The following is an 18,237-nucleotide window of genomic DNA, read 5'->3' on the forward strand; positions in this document are numbered from 1 at the left end:
TGATGTAAATCTTAACAGATTATCTTTTAGAAAATTAGTCAAGTTTTAATCCAAATGTACCACAATAAAAACAACAGAACGTTACGTGATGAATTCTAGTAAAGGTAGTCATGAGTAGTTTAAAAAGCTTTCTAGTTTATGTTGGTGCAGAATGATGTTTTCTCCTCTTTTTAGTTCATTTGGCTGTTCTAGGTCACGTTCGACTTTCCCCAGAGCGTTTTAAAATGGTTAATTCTCAATAGAATTCGCATTTTATCAACAGCGTCGTGATAGGAACTGCTCGCGCAAATCTTATCACACTTTTGGAGTATACGGTGATTCGCGCATCACTCACGCACAATTATAAACCGGGCTTCAGTCATATTGCGCAGATAACTGGTTCGTACGGCAACTTAGTGCTTATAAAAGTGTAATTAATTAATAGCCTGATTCTATGTTTCCATTAACCATGGTAGGCTGTGAATATTGGGGAGGGGTTGTACTTGCTTGCTTTGGTTATTGGGGGCAGGGTTCCTACAGGGTTTGGAAAAGTATGGAAAAGTATGGAATTTGATTTGAGTAATTTCCAGGTCTGGAAAAGTATGGAAAAAATAAATCAGAGTATGGAAAAATATTTATGTTTCCAGACTATTGTCCCTATTTCATTTTCTAAATATAAAATTAATAATTTCTAAATGTATATAATAAATATATACACAATCGTTTTTTTCAATGAATGAAAAACTTGTAGCCTAGCTATGGCAGTAAAGGTCAGACCTGTGTGTTCCTTCCTTTTCACAGTTCAACAGTGGTTAACACAGCACTTTGTAGTTTGAGAAAGCAAGTTGGGTTTGAGGATAAAACAGAGTCGATGGTGGAGTTCTTAAAGGAATAGTACACCCAAAATGAAAATGTGTAATTTATTCACCCCCATGTCTTTCAAAACCATAAGACTTTATTATATTAACATTTTTAATATTTTAAATCTGAGAGATTTCAGTCCCTTTATTAAAGGACTTGTTCACCCCAAAATTAAAATGTCCTAATCATTTACTCACCTCAATGCCATCCAAGATATCCATGCCTTACTTTCTTCAGTGAAAGATAAATTAAGTTTTTCAGCAACCAACTGAGTTGGTTGCCATTTTGGAAGGCATTGGGGTGAGTAAATGATTAGGACATTTTCATTTTGAGGTGAACTAATCCTTTAAATATCTTCATGTGTCCAAGATTTCCAAGATTAACAAAAGTCTTATTAGTTTAGAATGACATGAGGGTAAGTAAATTATGATAGAAATTAAATGTTTGGGTAAATTAATAACCCTTTAAAAAATTGTGACTGATTTAGCATTTTGATCGTTAAGGTCACAAAAGGCAATATTTTAATATAGGATTTCTAAATATTAGATAGCCTACATAGAGGTTCTGACTCAGAGTGTAACAGACTTGTCGGTGCCGATGGCATTGTGGGTAAGTGCGTCGCCATGTAGTGCTGTTGTGCTTCGGGAGACCCGAGTTCGAGTCCTGCCTCATGAACTTTTCCCAATCCCGCCCCCCTCTCTCTCCCACCTTACTTCCCGTCTAGCTACTTTCCTATCCTAATAAAAGGCAAAAACGGCAATACTAAATCTTTAGAATGTAACACTTGTTAGCAGTTGAATTTGAAAACATTTTATCAGAACAAGTTAAATATGGTCGGGAAAATCTGTAGGAAGTCTGGAAATCCGAGTCTGGAAAAGTATGGAATTTTGAAATGAAAATTGTGTAGGAACCCTGTGGGGGGCAAACTACGCCCCTGCTCACCCTGATGGTCTCAGGTCTCTACACAGGTTGTCACACAAACAACAGATAGTTACTTTACTGTTTTACTAATAGTTTTTCCATACACTTACAGGTGACTTTGATCCCCACCTTTGATTCGCTGACTATGCACACCTGGTACCAGGAGACCCACGAACGCCAGCGAGATCTATCGATCACAGTACTTGGCAGCAACAGCACTGTCGCCATGCAGGACGAGACCTTCCCGGCATGCAAAGTGGAGTTTTAAAGACACATGAAGAATCACACCCCTGCCTATCACTAGAGCACTTCTGTTCACTCTCAAAATAATGTCTCATTTCAGTTCTGTTCATCAGCAGTGACTTTTTATCTGTAATTTAACACATACACTTGCTGCTTATTAAAGTGTTATGGATTCTGTGTGAACAGGGTAGACAATATTGCCATTTCTTTTCTTTTTTTTATGGCTGTTTTTAGCAGTTTGGTTATTTTGTATAATTCATTGCATCTTATGGATATCTAGCATGTTGATATCTTGTTGTTTCCAGCTCATGGTCCTACATTACTTGCACATACATTTTGCACAGTTTAGATTACCCTTGGAAAACTATGGTAGAATAGAGATAAATATCCAGTTGATATGTCTGTAAATGGCAGATGTATCCCAGCGTTTCACTGTACAGTCATGCACAGCGGGGTAACGGTGTATCCGTGTCCGGGACCTCAAACAAGTTAAGAAAAATAGGGCAAGTTTGTTTAATAAACTCGATAAACATTTCACCAAATGATGATTTTCAGATTAAAAGGTTCATCGGAAAGTGTGGTTTCAAAATGTAGGGCAGATGAAATTGACTCTTTAATTGCAAACACTATGTAGAAAAGTAAAGATTATTTTTGTGACATTTTAATTTTACATTTATTGAGAGTGGAAAATAGTCTTTGCCTTTTTGTCCCACTTACTTGGCTCCTTTTGGAGGAGAAACGTAATATGTATACAAAGATGAATGCCTTGTTTGTTCTGCCATCATCGACTAACACTAAAGCAGCATGTCATTTGAATTGTCAATACTTTTTGCTGAACACCTTGGTTTTTGTTGAATGTCCTGTAGTAGACGGCTCGACTAATGTGCACATTGTCACGGCAATGGCTGCAATACTTTCTGAGAAATAACATGTTTTAATTGTGGTTTAATTGCAGGCGTTTCCATAAAACATGTTATTTTTTGTTTGGTCCTTTATAAAGCCGTTAGTGGGACAGTTTTCAAAATTGCACTTTTATTGTTTTCCTTTCTGAGCCGATTTTTATGAGGTACAAGTACTATGTTTTAGATTTTCTTTCCCTTATAAGGAGAAACCAGCCAAAAAAGAAAACAAATATAGCAAGTGTGTTAATGTCACTAACAGGCTTAAATATTTCAGTATGGAATTCCAAAATGTAAGCATATTTTCAAATGTTAAATAAAGCTAAATTAAAAATGACAGTATTGTTTTTTTTTTTTTCTTTTTTATAATTTGCAGTGACGTAAGGGATCAGAAATGTATGACAAGTTAAATCTTTCAAATTGATACTAATGAAATACAATTGTGGCACCTGGATGATTATATTCATGCTCCATGGCATTTATACATGCCAATAAATTGTACTTAAAAGAATACCATGTTATTACCATGGTACATGATCAGATAGCATTGTATTTATGGTACTTGTTACTGTGATATAATAAAAAATATTGTCAAGAATACAGAAATGAATCCTTATCTTATAATGAACATCTTTAAATGCAATGAAAATAGTATATAATATATAATTTACTAGAGTAATTTTAGTATAGTATAGGCTACTATAGTGTTTTTTAATGTGGGCATCATCAAGATATTAATTAAAGACCAAAAATAAATTTCGTCCTAGTCAAATTAAATGCGACTTGGCGAAATCACTGTAAAACAGTGGATATACATATAGTTATTTGGATAATATTGGTTTTCCCTGCAACAATAATCCATGAAATGTCTGCCCTCTGCTGGCCGGAAATAAAACACAGCACAGGCTTTACTTTCGTTTTCTGGATATCGAGAGAAACATAGCATTTGGATCCTCGACTCTCTTTCACTGCAGTGTTGTGAGTATGTTTTAATTCGGTTTACACAGACCTATCAGAGTTGTGTGTTCCTCACAAAAATAACCATAGCTAAAACTCTGGTAAAGCTCTACTGAAAGGCTTTGAAAGTTTGAGACAGGTCTGACATTTACTCAGTTATGCAAACTATCATAGCTCGACTCCGTGAAAAGACTTGACTGAGATATATGTTATAATTAGTCAACAAGTAAAATCTTGTTCGATTTCCATTGACAATTCCCAGCTAACAGGGAATCCTCATAACATTGGCTAATGTTCTGGGAAGTTTGGATGCTACACAACAAAATCCCCTGTTACCACCGCTCAGTGCTCATGTGTCATATTAACAGTCGTAACCCCGATGTAAAGTAGTGCTGGAGTTTATCAGATTATTAAGTGATGTTTGACCATTAGTGATGACACACTGAAGGAAAGAGTAGCAAACGTCTGAAGTCACCTCTATGGTGATCAGTGTTTCGTGTAGTTGGGCTCATGACTTCTGATTGTTTTGTTAGTGATTCTCTTGCTGTTTTAACAGCAGAAGTTGATGTTGGCTGTCAATTAATGTCATCATGAAGAAGTCTAATCACTGAAGTGTGTTTTGTTATTAATTTGTTTAAATATTGTGATATTCTGTAAAATGATTAAATTTATTAACTACAGTGTCATTTCGACACTCACAGACATCAATAATCAGCATTCAAAACTCATTCATGGCTCCCAGGTCCCAGCATGCATTGTGGCATGAATCATTTATGCAGCTGGATTTTTTACTATTTATATTTGAAGTAAAACTGATCTCTTCACTGTTACAAATGGTCATTCTGTCACAACAGCTGAATTTATAACTTTTTTATTAATTAAAGGTAGGGTAGGCAATTTCGGAGTGGCTAGCAATAGAGAGCTATAGCTTTGAAGGAATAAGATCCCTCCCTCCCTTTAGAGCAGGGGTCTCCAAAACTCGGAGGGCCACTGTCCAGCAGAGTTTAGCTCCATCCTCAATCAAACACACCTGAACCAGCTTATCATGGTGTTCAGTGTGCTAGATAATTACAGACAGGTGTGTTGGAGCAGGGTTGGAACTGAAATCTGTAGGACGGTAGCTCTCCAGGAGCAGGGTTGGACACCCCTGCTGTAAAGAGTGATACCATTGTGCAGCGTTTACTACAGTAAAGTTCATTTGCATATTCATGAATCTACATATACGAATCAAGGGTGTAGAGTTACATTCAAGCTATTTTAAGGCATGAAAAATGTTTTGACTATATAGTTTATCCATTTAACTTCATTCATGAAGCTACGGAAAAAGCAGCCAATTGACTCATAGACCAATGACCAACTCATTCAGCCTACGTCACACTGACGTCACGTCACGCAGGTTCTACTTTTTTTCAACTTTTTTGCACTCGCGATCTTCTAACATATTTGACACCACCTGTTGTTGAGGGTGTGTTATTGCCTGCAAAAGTCTAGACCCTGAATATAAGACAGACCAGTTTTTTTTCAGATTTCTAACATTGCAATCACTTGCGCCAGACGCTCTATTCGCGTTTGGTGTGAACGCAGCATTAACATTGAAATCACTTGCGCCAGACGCTCTATTCGCGTTTGGTGTGAACGCAGCATTAACATTGAAATCACTCGCGCCAGATGCTCTATTCGCGTTTCGTGTGAACGCAGCGTTATATTCAGGACAATACGTTATTGTGCACTACTGAAAGATTCTGAGAGCAATGCATACTAGTCACATTTAAACCAGCCCTAAAAAGACTTTTCTGAGATATATAGTTATAATATGAATTTCAAATCTTATAGTGAAAAGTCTGTCAGAGGTTTCGCTTTTTTCGTACAATATAAAATAATTGAACAATTAATAATTATTTAAGAATAACAACATTATGAAACTAATAGACTATAGCCCAAGTGTAATAACTAAAACATGGAGCTTAAGATTTTCGATTTTAAGAAGGTCTTGTTTTAAGATGGTCACAAACTTTTCCGAAGATGAAGAATGTGTGTTAAATGTGCAAAACTTGCTTAATAGACCTTATTCAGAGACATAAACATGAAAGCGAGGCTGTGCGGGATAGACTTACCGTGTTTTCAATGGCATCTGCTGCAAAAAGCTCCTAGATGACTTATAATTTTCCACTGCTCAGATTGTCCGGGACATTTCTTGGAAATATATTTTTTCATTGTTTCGTCACAGAACAATCCAAAAACTTAAATGAAATAACAGTACAACCCACTGAAGAGATGTATGTATTTCATTCCCTTCTAGTCATATCCATTTGCCTATATAAATGTCCTAATCCATTCTGTACACTGAGGTTTATGCTTATACTGAGTAATCTTATATTTTGTACTGCTGTCGTTTGCACTGACTTTGATTCTAGGCACATCAGTAAACATTTGCTTCTCTGATCAAGAATGGCATTCAGTTTTTCTTCAGGTTCAGGTTTTTCGTTCGGCAAACCTGAACCAGTCATTCCTGCAACAACCAGCTTTGGATTCGGTGGAACCGCATCTTCAGGCACCAGTTCCAGCAGCAAACCTGAACCAGTAAATCCTGGACCAACCAGCTTTGTATACAGTGGAACCGCATCTTCAGGCACCAGTTCCAGCAGCAAACCTGAACCAGTAAATCCTGGACCAACCAGCTTTGTATACAGTGAAACCGCATCTTCAGGCACCAGTTCCAGCACCAAACCTGCAGGTCTTTTCTTCCCAGCCACATCTTCAGAGACCAAATCTGATCGCAAACCTAAAAAAGCGACAAAACCTAAGTCCTCTCCTCCATGTAAAATACAGAGTTATTTAAACAATCTTGCAAATAATTTTAATAAAAAGTCTTGCTGTCTATTTCAGAACTATTGATTTTTTTTTACACCTCAACAGATTTTTCACCCTTGCTGGAAAACCAGTGGAGAAATATGGATTGGGGTGAAGAGTAGGTAGAACCATCACATGGTATTTTTCATCATAACCTCATAACATCCAGGTATCTAACACCATTACTGTGTTTAGAGCGAAAGAGACGCTGATGGAGTTGGTCAGGTCATTTAAACCAGCCAGTGAGAGCGTTACTGAAGCCAGAATTCTGCTGATCGGTCCAGTCGGCGCTGGGAAGTCCAGCTTCATCAGTTCTGTCCAGTCTGTCTTCTCTGGACGGGTAATTAACAGAGCCATGGTGGGATCATCATCCGCCACCAGCTTCACTAAAAAGGTAAACATGACAAGAACTGGAATCAAAGCGAATCTGTCATGACAACCGGTACACAACATTCACTTCAGGAGGTTTACCTTATTAGTATTATTGTATTATTTCTTATTATTTACTTTATAGAAGAGGTGAGAGTCGCGTTTGTTTCTATTGAGCCTGATTTCTCAAAATGGTGCGTGTGTGTGCTTATCCTGGGTGCCATAAGAACAGTGCAAGTAATAGTAAGCGTGAGCGGCTGCTGACGGCTCGCACGGACTCACAGGAACGTGCGCAGAGTAAAGGCTGAGTTCAGTATTTTGACTGAATAATGTTTATTTTTCGCAAAACCTTATAGTATGCCTCCTGAACACTTTCCATATATGGTGCGCGTCTCACTGTATCATTGCGTGATACTTTTGTATCCTTTTTGTTAAGTTTTAGCATGGTCACCATTCACTGCCATTATATGGAGGAGCGTGTGCAGGACGTTTTTCAAAATTTTTCTTTTTGAGGTCCGAAAAAAGATAGAAGGACATAGGGCATTAGAACAATAGCAGGGTGAGTAAAAGATGACTGTTCATTTTCATTCAAGTTATAAAAATGTTAAATGTTTGATTTCTTCAAAAATGTCTAGATTAAAAAAAAATTGTTTTTAGTTTTTTTTTACTTGGTTATGCAAACATTCAATTTTATCATTCTTAAAAATTTATGAAATGTTACTTTTGTATGTTTTAACAATCAATTACATCTGCATTAAATAATGTTATGACATTGTTTTAAATATTTTTTGAATATACAAATAAGAAATGTTGGAAAGAATGATACTTTTAAAACGAAACTAAACCGCCAGTAGGTGGCGGCAAGTGACCGTCTTAAAGGGTCACTTCAGGGATTTAGCATTAGGCTTTGTATCAGTAGAAACCCGGTAGTATATTCAAATTATGGTACTTTCCCCCCTCATATCCCCTTAGACCAGAGAATTATGCATTTTATTTCTGGAAAAAATCCTCCGATGACGCAAATATCGTCATTTTGCGTCATCTGAGGGTTTTTTGGCCAGAGGCTAAAGACTACAGCCACTAGATGGAGCTGTTCCACATGTTATCAACCCGTCCATAGGGGAGAGATCTCGCACACAGAATGTAAGACACAGGCAGCCGCAAGGACATTTATAACGGAGCGATGCAGAGCAAAGGGAGTGTTTCAACTTTTCAATGAATTCCTGTGATAGTTTAGCTTCCATATGCGATCTGAAAACGTGCCAGACTGGCGCTTAACGTTACCTCAGCTCTGCTCAGCTCGAATGAAATCTGACACTGCTGCGTCTGTGACGTGACTTTCGTTCGGCTCACTCACACTTTATTGAAAAGACTTCAGTTTTTAATTGTAGTGTTTATTCTCTAACTGAACTAAATTATTGTATTGCTATGAAGATCAAAACAATGGTGTACGGAGTGGCCTCGTAGGGCAGCGAAGCGAGTGCATTCTGGGAGTTGTTGTCTTTCATCCACATGAGACAAAAATACATTTTCTGTCTTTTCTTAGTCTAGAAGGCACCAAATTCAAAAATAATTTCATATTTCTACTACATAAATGACCCAGTTTAAATACAAAGCTTAATGCTAAATCACTGAAGTAACCCTTTAGTCATTGAGTGAGTCATTGAGTCGTTCATTCAAACGATTCGTTCAAACGACCAATTCGTTCAGGAATGAGGCCGTTGTTTATGAATGAGTCATTTAATCTTTGACTCAAACGATTCGTTCAAAAGAACGCTGAATCATTCAGTAATGAAACACGGTTGAGTGTTGCTGTGAAACGCGCTGTGGTTCTGTCAATTGTCAATGAACCTTGCCACAACTTTAGCCCTGTTAGTTGGGTTCAATCTATATTTTGCACAGTTTTTGTGGAAAATAGTAGTTTATTTTCTTTAACATTCTTTCGTGTTGCTCAGCTTCGCTCGTTCAACATCAGAGGAGCAGGAGAGAAGGCAGACGAGCCCACAGCTCTGGTCTTGTGTGACGTTATGGGAGTCGGTGACGGAGAAAGCACTGGACTGACTCTTCATGATGCACTGTCTGTCATTAAAGGACACGCTCCAGAGGGACACCAGGTATTTTTTGGATGGTTATAGGACTTACGTGTCTTTTAAAAGATATATTTATAAATATAGTATATAGGGTACCTTACTGTTAAAATATAATGACAAATCATCACATTAGTGTGTCTATATATTTTACAGTTTATAAATGTATATGATTATTTAAAATGAATATTTAAAATCCTCTTGGTACTTTTTAAATGTAAAGGTAACTTCCATAACCACACAGGTGGTACAATGGAAGACCACATTATGACTACACAACACTTAGATTATGTAAGAAATATTATTTAAATCAGGGGTTTTAAAATTTTTTTTAACTTTCTGACTCCTAAATATGATGACTCCCTTCTGAAGGACCCTGTTATTAAATAAATAAAGGTAGCTATATATTTTCAATTATAAAATATTATTGTACTGTGTATAAATATATATATATATATATATATATAAGACAACTAAATCAAATAATTGTTTCCAAAAATAACTGGCTTTTACATTGTCATTATACTAATACGAATTGTTAAAATATTATCTGGAAAATATTTAGTTTTCAGCAGTATTAAATACTAAATACTAAATTTAGTAAATGTGAACATAATAAATAATTATGATAAATTTATTTCATAAGTAAAATAATATCTTAAGTGCACACACTAACTTTAACACCACTAACAATAAAGTACATTTTTTTTTAAATCTACATTTTCACGGACCACTGGGAGTGTCACAAGTGGCTGTAGCGAAGTGCATGACGAAGGAGATTAATAACAAAAGCAGCAGTCTTTATTTCAATCCACATGGAATACTCTGGAGGTCGTAGAATATCAAACAAACACAACCACATTAACATAGACAATAACGGACAACGAACTAAACAAAACACAGGGCTTAAATACATGGGGAGTGTAATCAAGGATAAAATGGAACAGTTGTGGGAACTGATCAACCACCAGGAACTAAATAGAGAACTAAGGCAGGCAAAACAGGAACAGAACACAGTGAAAACTAAACTAAAAACGGACTACATGCCACAGTACGCCCCCCTCCCAGGAGGCACGTCCTCGTGCCGTAAAATTCCAACTGAGGAGGGAGGGTGGCGGCTCTGGAGGAGGACGTGGAGCAGGCGAAGGACAGGAAACCAGTGAAGGCCATGGTGGGTGAAACCAAGGTGGCGATGACAGTGGGATGAGCCAGGAGCAGGAGGAGCCAGGCAGGGACCCAGACCACAGCCAGAACAATGGCCCATGGCGGAGTCGAGGGAGGGAGGAGCCATTGTGGAAACTTTGCTGACAACTGACGGATACAAGGCCGATGGAAGTGGAGCCCTGGGTGCAAATGAAGAGCTAGCAAGACTGGGTGACACTGATACTGAGGCTGAGGCAGAGCAGCAAGTGATGAGCATCCGAGGTGGAACTAGGGTGTCAGAGGACTGAGGCGAAGCCGGTGGGACTGAGGACCAAGGCGGAGCTCAACAAAGCCAAAGGGGTGGACGGACGAAGCGTAGCTAAAGTCCTAAGTCCGTGGCGCAGACAGGCCGATGTCTGCCCAAGGTGAAGCTGGAGGGACAAGCCTGCCCGGTGGAGCCGTAAGGACTATGGTCCCACCCATACGAAAATGAACCATGATTTTACTACAAATAAAACCAAAAAGCCATGGTTATTATAGTTAAACCACAAATGAACCATGGCTTTTCTACTCTATCCATAGTTTAACCATGGCGTTTGCGATAAAACTGTGGTTATATAAATGGTAATCAATTAGCTAAAAAAACATGGTTACTACACTTTTACTATAATAAAACCATGGTTAATTTTCGTAAGGGCAGGTAGAGCCGAGTGAGGGAGGAGCCAAGGTGGAGCCGATGGGATCGACAGCTGGAGGTGGAGCCAGGGGATCCCCTTGACTGGGCAGAGCTGGAGACTGGAAGACCCACACAACAGAATAGCGTCAGAGGAGAAGTCCAGGGGCTGAAGAGAACCAGTGAAGAGGAACTTGCTGATTTTGGAAGAGGAGGTGGGAGAGGGAGGTTAGGTGGAATCTCTGAAGACACAAGAGGCTTTATTCTAGATGGAACCAGCGGGGGCTCAGGAGACTTTAAGCTGGGTGGGACCAGAGAATCATGGAAATATCCTTTTCCATATAACAATAACTATTTTGCAGAGGCTGGTGATGTCCTCCCTCGCTGGCCAGATGGTGAATGCCAATCCGTTGTTCACCAACACCCACTCCACAAATGCTGAGGAATCCTCTCTGGGACCAATCACTGGAAGGCGTGCCTTTGACTGGCACGGATGCAGAGCGAGCAGTCTGTCTAGTGAGTGGGGCATGCCAGATCTAAAAAGTCCCTTGTATGATCGTCCAGTGAACGGACCTTCTGCTCCAGGTTGTCCAGTATTAATTAACAGACGATAACGGACAAAGAACTGAACGAAACACAGGGGTTAAATACATGGGGAGTGTAATCAAGGATAAAACAGAACAGGTGTGGGAACTGATTAACAACCAGGGAAGGCAGGCAAAACAGGAACACTAAACGGACTACATGTCACAGTATGCCCCCCTCCCGGAAGGCACGTCCTCATGCCGTAAAATTCCAACTGAGGAGGGAGGGTGGCGGCTCTGGAGGAGGATGTGGAGCAGGCGAAGGAACAATATTTCAGGGTAAAAAAAAAAAAAAAGATTTCTTGGGAAATAAATTAACTGTAAATTATGAGGTACTTCTTTCTACAATATTTTTTTTTTTCACATGAAATAGTTAACAAGTTTACTATACTGTAGAATTTTACATTTACATGAGAATTTCAACTATTTTTACAATGAACTCATGATGTCATAACTGTTTTCGCACATACTGTAACAATGTCGACAAAGTGTGTAGTTTTCAACGGTTGCACTTCAGTGAAACAATGCTTTGTTTTTGCAGTTTAGTCCTGAGCAGCCGATTGGAGCTGATACTCTGGGCTACTTGAGGAAACCAAGCAGCAAAGATAAAGTGCACTGTGTGGTGTTTGTAGTAGATGGCTCAAAGGTCGGTTCATACGCCAAAAGCTTTGGCACAACATTCCAGCAGCTACGAGAACACATCAGCAACTTAGGTGAGTTGGGTTTAAGGGCATGAATCATATGTGTAACATTCAGTTCCAAAGAAAGCGTTCACACACTGAAAATGGGCAGAACGGAACAAAAAACGTTATGCTTCACTTAAAGGAACACGCCGACTTTTTGGGACGTTAGCTTATTCACCGTATCCCCCAGAGTTAGATAAGTCCATACATACTATTCTCATCTCTGTGCGTGCCATAACTCTGTCTGACGCCCCCACCTCTAGCCTAGCTTAGCACAAAGACTGGAGGTAAAAGGCTCCAGCTAGCCTACTGCTCAATAAGTGACAAAATAATGCCAACATTTTCCTATTTACATGTTGTGATGTGTATAGTTACATCGTGTACTAAGACTGACGGAAAATGAAATGTTTCGATTTTCTAGGCCGATATTGTCAGGGTTGTTGTAGGGAAAGGAGCGAGGACTCAAAAGATGCAGAGGATAATGGGCTTTTAATGATAATAACAAAAAACAAGACAAAAACAAACTACCCCGAGGGGGAAAAACAGACTTGACTAGGCTTGGCTTGGCTTGGCTTGGCTTGACTTGACGGGAGTAGGGGAAACATGAGGTACATTCGACAACGATTCCGCACTAGACTGCAAACACAAGGTGATTAAATAGGGAACAAACAAAAGAGGGTAACGAGGGAAGATAGGTGGGGCAAATGAACCAATAATCAGGAAACAAGGTGGGCGGGGTTAGACAATAGACATGAGCACATGGCACAAAGAAACACTTTTTTTTTTTTTTTTTTTTTAAGATTTATTATGATAGGACAGTAGGTAGACAGGAAGCAAAGTGGGAGAGAGAGAGAGGGGGACGGGATCGGGAAAGGTCCACGAGCCGGGATTCGAACTCGGGTCGCCCCGAAGCGCAACAGCACTACATGTCAGCGCACTGCCCACGAGGCTATTGGTGCCGACACAAAGAACCACTTGACAAGACATGTGCTCAAACCAAACGTGACATGAACATGCAGCTAATGAGAACTCATCAGCTGCATGTTCACACAAAACGCACAAAAAACAAAAAGCACGCAGCCAGTGAAAAACACCAACCACGTGCTACACAACATAAGACAAAACATAACATGAAAGCACACGGCTGATGTAAACATGAACCGTGTGCTACATAGACAGAAGAGCACACGCTCACGTGACAAGACAGAGTGACAAAACAAACACGCGGAGCATGAATGTCCGAATCCCAACACAAAACTGAAACCCAAACTAGACCGAAGTGCTGGGATCCGAACACCACGCCCGCACACAAAACACCAGGACAGAAGAGCACGCAGCTCGAGCATGCTCAAAGCTGCGCGCTCACACAAGACAATACAGGAGTGTCAGGGCTCTGTCACAAACCAAGAGTAAACTAGACCGAAGTGACAGAACCCTGACAGATATGGCTAGGAACTATTATCTCATTCCTGCGTAATAATCAAGGAACTTTGTGCCGTACCATGAGTGAAGCGGCGCAATGATATTACACAGCACCTGAAAATAGGCTAACTTCCCAACGTGACAAACTGCTTGCACAGGGAGCTTGCTGAGGACTATTTTTTGGCGCTACGTAATATCATTGCGCCGCTTCACCCATGGTACGGCACAAAGTTCCTTGATTATTATGCAGGAATGAGATAATAGTTCCTAGCCATATCGGCCTAGAAAATCACAACTTTTCCTTTTCCGTCTGTCTTACACGATGTAACTATACACATCCCAACATGTAAAGAGGAAAATGTTGGCGTTATTTTGTCACTTATTGAGCAGTAGGCTAGCTGGAGCCATTTACCTCCAGTCCTTGTACTAAGCTAGGCTAGCGGTGGGTGCGTCAGACAGAGTTAAGGCACGCACGGAGATGAGAATGGTATGTATGGACTTATCTAACTCTGGGGGATACGGTGAATAAGCTAAACGTCCCAAAAAGTCGGTGTGTTCCTTTAATAAAGTGCATTAGTGCCCACCCACTTTTTCACTGGCGCTCGTTCCAGAAGTATTTTTTCCATTCATTTTTCCCATAGGGATTTAAAAAAAAACTGTTAAAGTGTTATAAATCATATTTAAGTTGTATAAGTATATGTTAAATGAATCAATTAAGCCGGCTACGAGGTGAATTACAATATTACAAACATTGATTTAAAGCAAAAAAGTATTTAAAAAATCGGTCAAAAAGATAAAGGTACAAGATTGTGTACTTAATGGCTTTAGTGAGAGAAAGAACTACAATCCCATAATGCATTGCGAACAGCATAATCGAATTTAAAACAATGGAGAAATATAAAACTACTGTTTATGTATATAAAAACAATGTTTAAGTTTGTTGCAAAATATGCATATATATTAAAATATTTAAGTATTTTGAGAGTGTAAGGAGACCGTATCAATTACGTTATTCCAGTACTTCATGGGAGTGGGCGGAGCTAACGAGATCTTTTGGTGTGTTTTGCTTGTTGTGAGTCTGATTGGTGGAATTTTCTGTACAGCATCATGGGTAATGTAGTTTCTCACCATGAGTTCCACTGTTAAACAAGATTATTTAAAAAATAAGCTGAAATAATGCGGGCTGACGGCTTCAGCAGAAACAAATACAATAAATTAACATCGTTGTAGCTCACAGTAGGCCTGTTTTTTAAAAGTTTATAATTTATCCTTGTATGAGTTTTTACTTCAGGAACCTGAATGTTGCACTTCATAGTTTTTAGCCATGTTATATTATTATTAAAGAGGTCCTATTGTGCTTTTTTCCATGTTCATCTTTGTAATGTTGCTATTTGCAAAGTTCCCTCCAGCGGAAGCTCTTCTCTATATCAGTGCCACTGCTTCTGAACTCCCTGAAACGCCTTTCGTTTACAATATTTCTCATTTAAATAAAGGTGTCTATCTGTTTTATCTAAAGGGACGGGGCCTGGTTGAGTTAGTTAGTTAGTTAGTTAGTACTGTGTTGAAACTGGCGGTTATGGTAAGGGGCGGGACATTTCCCAAACACTTGACCAATCACAACACACTGCTACAGCCAACCAATCAGAGCACATTGTGCTTTTCAGAAGGCGGTGCTTCATAGAGACAGACACTAAACAGAGCGTTACTGACATACTGGGAAGAGAGGAACTGCAACAATAAGGAATATGGGGGAATAATCAACATTCAAGCAGGAAAACCTGTTCTAGTAGAGCCCAAAAATTAAATCGAGACTTTGTAAAAGGGCATAATATGGCCTCTTTAAGAAACTGCAACTATGAAAAGTCTAAAATGCTTCTAAATTGCAGGTGTACACCAAGTGGCACTACTGACCCATGTGGACCAAATTTGTAACGCCTCCAAAAGTGACATCACCGAGGTTTACAAGAGCCATAATATTCAGCAGGCAGTATGTAATACTTGATTATAATGTTTAAATGATGCGTTATACTGTCCGCCATGAGCTTCCCCGGATTCACTTGTCTCTCTCTAGATGGTGAAGGCCGGAGAGTTGCTGGGAATGGCCACGTCCTACATCGTCCCAGTGAAGAACTACTGCTCAGAGCTGGATCTGGACGAAAACATAGATATTCTGCTGCTCAAAGCTGTTGATCATATCTTACAATATGTCAATCTGTATTTCCAAGACAACAGCGATTAAAGCACTTCAGTAAGAAACACGTCACATTACATTTACAGACGTCCCCAAAATGAGTTCATTCCAGATTTGTCCCATTGAAATGTTGATGCCAAAGTTTGTAGCCTAATTCTTTGCTAAAATGTTGTGGTGATCTGAATTTTATAAAAATTTCTAAAAACTGTATTTATGCGTTTGAATGTTCTGTGAATTATCAATGAGCTTTGATTAAAGATTTAGGTTGGTTGTGAGGTTATTATTATGCACTGCGTGCAGAATTATTAGGCTAGTTGATTTTCTGATCTTTTTTTTTTCCAGGCACATTTTACCAATTCCAAAGCACATTAATCTTAATAACTACTATTCGTTTTGTATTTAATCTTTTATAAATTATATATAATTGTTCATGAAGGCTGGAAATAAAAAAAGCCTTATATTCAGGTGTGCAGAATTATTAGGCACGTTTTCTTTTACAGATAAAATCTGTAAAAGAGATTTAACTCAGAATGAAAAATAAAAAAATATTTGAAAAAGTTTAAACTTTTTCTCTTTTTTTGTCATTTTCAAAATTGTTGCATAAGGATTTGAGCGAGTTTGACAAGGGCCAAATTGTAATGGCTAGACAACTTGGTCAGAGCATCTTCAAAACTGCTCTTGTGGGGTGTTCCCGGTCTGCAGTGGTCACAAATTCCACAGATCTCAATCCAATCGAGCATCTGTGGGATGTGCTGAACAAACAAGTCCGATCCATGGAGGCCCCACCTCGCAACTTACAGGATTTAAAGGATCTGCTGCTAACATCTTGGTGCCAGGTACCCCAGCACACCTCCATACCTCGACGGGTCAGGGCTGTTTTAGCAGCAAAAGGGGGACCAACTCAATATTAGGAAGGTGATTATGCCTGATCGGTGTACATGCCTGGTTGTCAGCATAAGACATAAGCAAATAAACAGAGGTGGACAAAATACACAACTCCATTACTCGAGTGAAAGTAAAAGTACTACTAGTCAAATATTACTCTGTTACAAGTGAAAGTTGTTAAAAACTATTTTTACTTAAATAAGAGTACAGAAGTACTTGCTTTTAAAAGTACTTAAGTATCAAAAGTAAATTTCCTTTTTTATGTCAATGCATTATTTTATTATTGTTGCATTGTTGTGTAAATGCACACTACGCTTCTGATGCTGTCTGTTGTTCAAGAGTGGCTTGACACAAGGAATGCGACAGCTGAAACCCATGTCTTGCATACGTCTGTGCGTAGTGGATCTTGAAGCACTGACTCCAGCTGCAGTCCACTCTTTGTGAATCTCCCCCACATTTTTGAATGGGTTTTGTTTCAAAATCCTCTCCAGGGTGCGGTTATCCCTATTGCTTGTACACTTTTTTCTACCAGATCTTTTCCTTGCCTTCGCCTCTCTATTATGTGCTTGGACACAGAGCTCTGTGAACAGCCAGCCTTTTTTGCTATGACCTTTTGTTTCTTGCCCTCCTTGTGCAAGGTGTCAATTGTCGTCTTTTGGACAACTGTCAAGTCAGCAGTCTTCCCCATGATTGTGTAGGCTACAGAACTAGACTGAGAGACCATTTAAAGGCCTTTGCAGGTGTTTTGAGTTAATTAGCTGATTAGAGTGTGGCACCAGGTGTCTTCAATATTGAACCTTTTCACAATATTCTAATTTTCTGTGATACTGAATTTGGGATTTTCCTTAGTTGTCTGTTATAATCATCAAAATTAAAAGAAATAAAGGTTTGAAATATATCAGTCTGTGTGTAATGAATGAATATAATATACAAGTTTCACTTTTTGAATGGAATTAGTGAAATAAATCAACTTTTTGATGATATTCTAATTATATGACCAGCACCTGTATGTCTATGCTTCTCTTTCTGCCAGACATTTACATTTTGCAACAAAAAAAAACTTTTAAAGAAGAAAAAAAAATCATCCACTGACTTGCAAAGCTGCTACAGAAACGACTTTGGACTTTGAGGACCTTGATAGAAATGTAGTGGATTAAAAAGTACGATATTTGTCTTTCAAATGTAGTGAAGTTAAAGTAAAAGTTTCCCTAAAAAATAATACTTCAGTAAAGTACAGAAACTCAAAAAGTGTACTTAAGTGCAGTACTCAAGTAAATGTACTTCGTTACTGTCCACCTCTGCAAATTAAAACACCTAATACATGAGATGGCATATAAACTATGGTCATGCTACTAATATTTTTGTCTAGTTGTAATTTTGCCTAGTTGTATATTGACCTCTTTCAAATTTTTATACGAACACAACGTTACTTAACAAACAAAAACGAGATTTGCGTTGGCCGGGAATCGAACCCGGGTCAACTGCTTGGA

At 38.8% G+C, this 18,237-nt stretch overlaps 2 protein-coding genes across 2 annotated transcripts in view; both read left to right on the forward strand.

The window, feature by feature from the left end:
- The window catches only part of map1sa (microtubule-associated protein 1Sa), a 38,018-nt gene extending 34,778 nt beyond the window's left edge, over window positions 1-3,240 (forward strand). The window contains exon 7 of the mRNA XM_079807879.1: window positions 1,874-3,240. Within this exon, the coding sequence (XP_079664005.1) occupies window positions 1,874-2,029 (156 nt within the window). The 3' untranslated portion in view covers window positions 2,030-3,240. The remainder of the gene's footprint in view (window positions 1-1,873) is intronic.
- Window positions 3,241-3,804: 564 nt separating this feature from the next.
- Window positions 3,805-17,647, forward strand: ifi44g (interferon induced protein 44g). The gene is made up of 8 exons (XM_079807849.1): window positions 3,805-3,881; window positions 6,275-6,678; window positions 6,777-6,828; window positions 6,906-7,104; window positions 9,035-9,193; window positions 12,108-12,279; window positions 15,558-15,658; window positions 15,743-17,647. Exons 2-8 carry the CDS (start codon window positions 6,309-6,311, stop codon window positions 15,908-15,910), a joined length of 1,221 nt encoding a protein of 406 aa, XP_079663975.1. The 5' UTR covers window positions 3,805-3,881; window positions 6,275-6,308; the 3' UTR covers window positions 15,911-17,647.
- Window positions 17,648-18,237: the final 590 nt, after the last annotated feature.

This window comes from Gobio gobio, assembly GCF_949357685.1.
Source record: "Gobio gobio genome assembly, chromosome: 24".
In the NCBI taxonomy this organism is placed as follows: domain Eukaryota; kingdom Metazoa; phylum Chordata; class Actinopteri; order Cypriniformes; family Gobionidae; genus Gobio; species Gobio gobio.